This window comes from Hydra vulgaris, chromosome 13 (genome assembly GCF_038396675.1).
Source record: "Hydra vulgaris chromosome 13, alternate assembly HydraT2T_AEP".
In the NCBI taxonomy this organism is placed as follows: domain Eukaryota; kingdom Metazoa; phylum Cnidaria; class Hydrozoa; order Anthoathecata; family Hydridae; genus Hydra; species Hydra vulgaris.
Genome location: NC_088932.1, coordinates 39036897 through 39045857, shown reverse-complemented (window position 1 = coordinate 39045857; position 8961 = coordinate 39036897). Strand labels below are relative to the sequence as shown.

The following is an 8961-nucleotide window of genomic DNA, read 5'->3' as shown; positions in this document are numbered from 1 at the left end:
CAACATTAGATTTTGATATCTGCACTTTCATTTTGACTTCTTTCCCCATATCTGTGGTGCAATTAGCGATGAAAATGGTAACCGTTTTCTTAAAGATAATGCGGCAATGAAAAATAGGTATCAAAGAATTTGGAGTCCTTTGATGTTAATAGACTACTTCTTTGTAGATGTTGAGCATAATCAATAGAAAACAAAGTGGTGAAGTGGAACGGAATAAAAATTTATTAATTGTTCTCAGATTTCAAAAGTTATAAATCAACATGCTTTAAATTGAGGGTCATTGAATATATAATAAATTATTTTAATGTCTTGTCCGAGAAAAATCTTTTAATAAAATATTTCATCCTTATATTTTCATCAAACAACATTTTCCAATAATGACGAAGCATTTCATATGGAACGTTGGAAGTCATTGTTGTTTCTCAAACACTTTTTATTTCTACATTAAAACTAATTCTTCTTGCATGTCTTTACTAAAAATCTTTGTTTTTAAAGTAGTTCTTCAATGCATTTGAGGTATAATAACAATTCGCAAAAAATAAACTTTCAAGTTGGACAAGAGTTTTATACTTGACACTCAAATTCAAACATGCCTTTTTTTTGGAGAAGACAAAAAATATTAACGTTAACTTTATACAAAATATGACCGCGGTTTACCCCTAACAAAGTATTGGCTCCTAATAAAATAATAACTCATTTCTCCCCTAAGCAGTGCAACTGGATTAAAACATTAGATATGCAATAAGTAAGTCGTAATGAGTAGTCGCATTACGTAATGTTCATTATTAAACTTTCAACCACTATCTGATGTCTGGAAATAGCCGGTTTGCTCATTAAAGAAGTTTCAAAGAATAGTAAAATTTTACTTTTGCAGGCAAAATAGTGGACGGCACCGCTAGTGCAGACACCCGCACCAAGATTTGTGCCCAAGAGTTGCACAAAAATTTGATAATTTTAGCAATAGTTTGCATGTAATTAATTTGTAAAAGTTTTTCAGCATAATCCCTAAATTCTTTAACAATCATTTTTCAAAATTTACTCAGATACTTAACGAGGTGCTTTATTCGCAATTTTAACTTACCTTAGTCAGCACTAAAAAAAAACAGATTACTTAATTTTATATAGAGGACCTCGTCTATGGAACAGAATTCTTGACGACAAAAGAAAAGTATAGCCTAAATAAAATCTTTTTAAAACTTAGTTAAACAGCCTTTGCTCGACTTAAAAAGACAAACGTATTTTGTATATTTAATTTTAAAAGTTAGTCGAACATTTACTTACTTCAGAAAATTTTTTTTTTTTACTTATTTTTTTTTTAAATGTGTTTTTGAAGTTTTATTTTATTTTAATTACCATTTTTTTAAATTGTTTTATATGATGAGTATTTGTATAAAATGGGATATTTAAAAAAAAAGTGTATCAACTTGTTTTTATTTTATCAACCATAAAACCTAATTACGGACGTTTTGAAGTAAAAATTAAATAACTCACATATTAAAACAAGTTTCAAAAAAATAAAAATACTAAAACGTGTGCAACGACAAGACGTTGCACACATTTAACCGAATCAACACCACAAGAATAAAATAAACAAATGGGCTCTTCTATTCGATCAATGTTTTCAATGGAACAATGAGTCTCGAGTTTTTTTGTTTTTTTTTGATAATCAAAAAATAATTACCGGAATTATTATTTTATATATATATAATCAAAATTTTTATATATATAATCAAAAATTTATATATATATATAATTATATATATATATATATATATATATATATAATTATATATATATATAATTATATATATATATATATATATAGAATTATATATATATATATATATATATATATATATAAATATATATATATATATATATATATATATATATATATATATATATATATATATATATATATATATATATATATATATATATATATGTAATTTTTATATATATAATCAAAAAATAATTATCCGGAGTTATTATTTTATATATATAATCAAAAGTTTATATATATATATAATTATATATATATATATATATATATATATATATATATATATATATATATATATATATATATATATATATATATATATATATAATTTATATATATATAATCAAACTTTTTATATATATAATCAAAAAATAATTATCCGGAGTTATTATTTTATATATATAATCAAAATTTTTATATATATAATCAAAAGTTTATATATATATATAATTATATATATATATATATATATATATATATATATATATATATATATATATATATATATATATATATATATATATATATATATATATATATATATAATTTATATATATATAATCAAACTTTTTATATATATAATCAAAAAATAATTATCCGGAGTTATTATTTTTTTGCTTGTTTTGTTATATTTTGAATTTATTTCAAAAAATATTGACAATATTTAAATTGTTTTGCATAATATTAATCAGCGTAAAATTTGGCACAAAATATTGTTTATACAACTTTTATTTTTATTTACAAAACTAAGTTACTTTTTTCTCATATTTTTGTTAATTTAATTTTTTTAGATTTCACGTTGGAAACAAACACGAGTGTAAATATATTTTCGAATTAATCTTTTTTATTGTTAGATGTTTCGTGTATTGAAGTTTAATTATCAAAAAATTAATTAAAAAATTCAATATAATATGAGGAGCCCATTTGCAAAACACGCTAAATCTGAGTAAATTGATTTTTAGAAAACCACGAAAATCTGAACTTTAAGTTGCGTACCAACATAAATACGCAAATAATAAATTTTGTCTCTTTTTAAAACAAAAAAACTTTCAATTGGTGTAATACTTATATAGATGACAGATTTTAGTATATAGAATGTGAAAACGGAATTAACTCAAAAATTTTTTAATTTTGCGCGTTTTTGCAGATGGGCTCCTCACATAAAAGATACGGAGCTTTTTATAAAACCATCCGTAACTAGGTATTATCCATAATTAGGTGGTTTTAGAGTATATATTTTACTTTAGAAGTTTTATTTTAGTATTTATCAACTCGTTATATATAATGATTATTTATATATAATGAACACGTTGTATAAACTTTTAAAACTAATTTTTTAAAATTCTTACTTTATTTATTCAATATATAAAATTTTATTTTAATATTGTTATTATAACTTGCTCTATTTTGTCATAAACATTTGTTAAACCACACGACAACTGTATTTTTACAGTAATTATATATGGTAGAAAGTTGGTAATTATTATCTTAATTTTAGTTACTGATAATTGCCAACTATGTCAGATTTAGTATAAATAACGCTGTTATATTAATAAGAATATATAAAAAAAAGTTACAAAAATTGCGTTGAGTCGATCTTCCTAAGTCAGTTTAAAAACAAAGAAATATTCACAACACAAAGTGGCAACCCTGCCAGGACGCTGGAAACTACTGAACACTCTACAAGCTATCAATTGACGTAAGGAATCAAAGATTACTATAGAATTTAAAATGCCTTCTAAGCAACGCGAAGATCCAATTGCTAAACTATCAAGGAAATTGGAACTAACATTAACAAAAGTTAAGCAACTTGGCCTGGATAAAAGAGTTAAAAAGAGACAAAGAAAATGCCAACAATGAAGAAATCAACAACTGGTACGAACAACAGAACAACTTAATTAAACAGCGAAGCGAACTTCTGACCTCACTGGAAAAATACCGTATAGAAAGAGAAATTACAAAAAAGAAGAAGATACACGAAGAGATTGCTCGTGAAAAAAAAGAACTAAATGAACGAAAGCAAGAAACAACTAAAAGCATGCACAGTGCACACACAAATGATTGTAAAGCAAAACTTCCCAGACTACAAATTTCGAAATTTGATGGGGCTATTCTGGATTGGGTGCGGTTCTGGGAATAATTCAGCACAGAAATTGACAGCACAAGCTATCCTCCAGTAACTAAATTATCATACTTACGTGAACTATTATCAAACACGCCGAAAGAGGAAATTTCTGGACTCCCTTTTAATGCAAATGGTTATGAAAAAGCAAAAATTTTTCTAAATCAAAAATATGGAATCCCTTCTGAAATTATACGCCAGCATGGTCGTGATATCATGGATCTTCCCTACTTAAAAAATACCGACGTGGATCAAATGCATAATTTTTACAGAAAATTAAATGTAAGCATAAACTCGTTGAAAACTTTAAACAGATTGGAGACATCCGAAATACTGGTACGCGAAACTCTCGACAAACTTAGCCCTGTTAAAGCTGATATTACTCAAACAGATCCAAAATGGCAGAAATGGAGCTTTGAACAGCTAATTGATGCCCTACGTGAATATACGTTACAAAACCCAGAATCATCTATTGGACACCCAAGAAATAATATCAGAAAAGAAAATTCAAAACCCCACAATAATTGGGAGCACAAAAATCAAATTGAAAAACACTTCCAACATAACGAAACTAGAAAAATTGGCTGAATCTACTGCAGTTCGCAAAATCATCGCAGTCACGAATGTACGAAACTTCACTCAACACAGCAAAGGAAACAATATCTTAAAGAAAACCATTGCTGCTTCCACTGCACGTCAGCAAACCACACAGTATCCAACTGTTGTAGCAAATGTTCTTGCTACCATTGTCAAGGAAGGCATCATTCATCTATATGCACTGGGGTTAATAAAGACGAATCAAAAAAGGGTATCCTTATGACTGGATACAAAGGCAAACTATTCATCCCACAGTTGTTGTGAACGTTGGCAAATATAAAGTGAGAGCACTCTTGGATACGGGAGCTGGTAGTTCGTATGCTTCATCTACGCTAATCAAGTACCTAAAGTTTGAGCCAAATAAATGGGAATCGAAAAACATTGAAAAAATGACTGGATCAGTGCATCAAAACCGTCCTTTGTTCTACACAACTCTATATTCAATAAACGGACGCAACAGCCTTGATATTAAACTCTACAAGTTAGAAAGGAAAGTGCTTACAGTACTACAAAATCCGAGGATATCCGTCCTAAAAAGAAAAAGTCAAACACTTAGAGAGATTGCATTTTTATAATGTAGATGATTACGATATTCATAAAATTCATCTTATAATTGGTGCTGGTGATATTGCAAGAATAAAGTTGAAAGGTTTCAGGGCTGGAAATGATGGAGAAGCTATTGCAGAAGAAACCATATTTGGATGAGTGGTTATGGGACCAGGACAAAGCATCTCGGACTGTTTATATTTTACAAAGTCAACCAACGACTGTTACAAAGAACTATATAGCTTGGATGTTCTTGGTCTAGAAGATCAAAGCGAAGGGAATCTAAATGAAGTATATGAAGAATTTAAAGAACAGCTACAACAAGACTCAACTGGTTTTTATCACACTGGATTACCGAGGAAATGGGAATGTTCAAAACTGGAATCTTATTCAGATGGGAGCATCTCAAGGTTGCATAGTTTACTAAGGAAACTGGAAAAGAAACCAAACGATCTCATAAAATATAACAATATTATTCAAGTACAACTCAAGGATGGGATAATTGAGTATGCACCAAACAAACCAACTGGCAAGCGAATATTCTACACGCCTCATCGAGCAGTGATAAAAGAAAACTCCAAAACAATCAAACTAAGGATTGTTTTTGATGCGTCAGCTAAAGAGTACGGATCACCCTCACTTAACGAATTTTTACATATTAGTCCTCCATTGCAACCCTTACTACTCAATGTTATTTTACAAAACAGATTGCAACTTGTTTGTCTTACTGAAGACATTAAACAAGCCTTTCTACAAATAAGAGTTGATAATAAAGATCGTGATGTTTTCCGTTTCTGTTGGGTTTCGGACTTGAAAAGTAAAGAAGTAATAACTCTAAGATTTACTCGAATCCCGTTTGGCTGCGCATCTAGTCCCTTTATTCTTGGAGGAGTAATCATTTATTGACATATGAAAAACATTATCCGCATAAAAAGAATGAAATTCAGATAATCAACAAGGGCATTTATGTTGATGATATAATCACTGGGGTAGTTGACCTGGAATGTGTCGAAAAATCGAAACAAACAGCCATTCATTTGTTCAAAAAGGGAGGATTCCAGCTTCACAAATGGCACTCGAACTTTTCTGTATATGAAAACAATGATTCAAAAGAGAACTATCATGAAGTTACCATCAATGAACAAAATAAACGTTATTCAAAAATTCTTGGTTTGTTGTGGGACAAAAATGAGAACACTTTATTAATGGATTGTAGACCAACTCACCAAACAAACATCACAACCAAAAAAGGAATTTTAGAAAGTTTGGTCAGAGTTTTTGATCCACTTGGTGTGATTTCCCCAATAACACTAACAGCAAAACTTATATATAAAAAAAATTGTAATTTGAAGTTTGCTTGGGACGAATAACTTTCACCTGAATTAACAAAGGAATGGATGCTTTGGAAAAATACTTTACAAGACTTTACACTAATACCAAGAAGTATAACTGTTTATAACTGAATCATAAAATAAAAAAGATTGAAATCCATGGATTTGGTGATGCAAGCAAAGATGGCTGCTGCAGTGCAATATATGTAGTAGTACATCAAGGAAACAAAGTAACTCAAGGATTGTTTACAGCCAAATCACGCATATCAAAGCGAGATTGTTCTATTCCTAGACTTTAATTGAATTCGGGACACATGATAGCTAATGCTCTTACAAACGTTAAATTGGCACTTGAAGGACACCCGGTTATGGAGATATACAGCTGGCTTGATAGTTCAGTAGCACTGCATGGGGTCCTTAATGACAATCGTAAATGGAAGCAGTTTGTATCAAATCGTGTCAAAGAAATTAATAAACAAAGTTGGATTATCTGGCGCACTGCCCAACCAATCAGAACCCAGCTGATATTGGAAGTAGAGAAATTAAAAATGGAAAAATTCCACAAATATGGTTCAACGGTCCAACATGGCTTGCCAAAAAGAACAAGTGGCCACCAAATATAGCTCATACACAAATGGAAGAAGTAATGAAAGAAGTTAATCCAACAAAAATACACAACTTTGCCATAGTCGAGAGTTTTAACTACTTTGAATTTATGAACAAGTATTAACTCCCAAAAGTTATAAGAGTAATGGCATGGATCTTAAGAATCATTATCAATCTCAAAAGTAAAAGAAAATATTGAGGTGTGCTATCAGCAACTGAAAGGAACAACGCAATGCAGAAGCTGATCAAAATTACTCAATACGAATTTGAAAAATCAGAACAATATAAAGAAACTTCAGAAAGATTACGATTAGATAGAAATCACGATGGGCTATTAGTTTGCATGGGTCGTATAAAGGTGAGCACCAAATATTTTTACCTCGCAAGCATCCCTTTACAAACTTGGTTATTCAAAGAGCACATGCATAGACTCACCATGGGATGGGTGGTCTAACAATGTCCAAGTTTCGTGAGCATTATTGGACAGATACCTTACGTAGCCAAGTAAAAACAATAATATACGATTGCAATTGGTGTAAAAGATTCAGGTGCAAACCATTACTAGCTCCATTAACAGCTGATTTGCCAAAGTATCGAACTAAAAGTAAATAACCCTTTAAACTATTGGTTTGCATTTCGCTGGCCCAATCGAATATAAAGTAAGCAAAGAGTGTTACAAAAAATCGTACATTGCACTTTATACATGTGCAACTTCAAGAGCAATCCATTTGGATCTACTAAAAACAATGGAAAATGAAGATTTTCGAAGAAGTATAAAAGAAATGATTGCAAGAAGGGGCACACCTGCACTCATAATAAGCGACAATGCTAAAACATTTGTAAGTACTGCAAGGTGGCTCCGACAATTGCAGAGAGACCCGCTGATAAAAGAATACTTAGGTGAAATGAACATAAAATGGAAGTTTAATTAAGCAAGAAGCCCATGGTAATGAGGTTTCTTTGAAAGAATGGTGGGGTTAGTAAAAAGATCATTACACAAAGCAGCTGGAAGGATTCGTCTGACTTTCGAACGACTTAAAGAAGTTTTGAATAATATTGAAAATACGCTGAATAACCGACCATTAGGATACATTGAGAACAATATTCAACTTCCCATACTAACACCAAACATGATTTTACATGGGAAAGGTATTACGATCCCTTCCAAAAATGCAGAAGATGACGATGATGAAGATTTTAACAACAAAACGACTACACGAGCAATGCGGTATATCACGAAATGCAAGAACTTAGCGTGGAAAAGATGGACAAACGAGTACTTAAGATCGTTACGAGATATTCACCAGTGCAAAGACTATAACCTAAAGAACACAGCAGTGGGAGAGATTTTCTTACTTAAAGTAGAAAAAAAGAATAGAGGTGAGTGAAAAATTGGTATGGTAATTAAACTTGTACGCGGAGAAGATAATATAATCCGCGGTGCTAAATTAAGAACGGGAAATAATCAAGTAGTGGAATGACCAATTCAGTTGCTTTATCCGTTGAAAATTTGCCAAGATCCTACTGAGATCAAGGAGTTCCTAAATGATTCTAAACCTAGCGAAAACATATCAGCAGAGCAAACAAAAACTCTGAAGCAAAGAACTTCACGAATGGCGAAATCAAAGGCTGAGGAACTTATTAAAATAACAGCACTTGATGAACATTTTGATGAGAATTTGTAGATACTCTCTAAAAATTGGGGGAGTGTGTCATAAACATTTGTTAGACCACACGACAACGTCTAATATTTTTACAGTAATTAATATATGGTAGAAAGTTGGTAATTATTATCTTAATTTTAGTTACTGATAATTGCCAACTATGTCAGATTTAGTATAAATAACGCTGTTTTTTTAATAAGATTATATAAAAACAAGTTACAAAAATTGCGTTGAGTCGATCTTCCTTAGTCAGTTTAAAAACAAAGAAATATTCACGACAATTTAATGAGTAAATAAAGTACTAATTAAATA

General features: G+C 30.0%; 1 protein-coding gene across 1 annotated transcript; it reads left to right on the top strand.

The window, feature by feature from the left end:
• The first annotated feature begins 5213 nt into the window (after window positions 1-5213).
• Window positions 5214-5954, top strand: LOC136089876 (uncharacterized). Its single transcript, XM_065815969.1, has one exon. It carries the CDS (start codon window positions 5214-5216, stop codon window positions 5952-5954), a length of 741 nt encoding a protein of 246 aa, XP_065672041.1.
• Window positions 5955-8961: the final 3007 nt, after the last annotated feature.

Coding starts and splice junctions, on each gene's coding strand:
- LOC136089876 (XM_065815969.1), top strand. CDS start 5,214: ATGGGACCAGGACAAAGCATCTCGGACTGTTTATATTTTACAAAGTCA.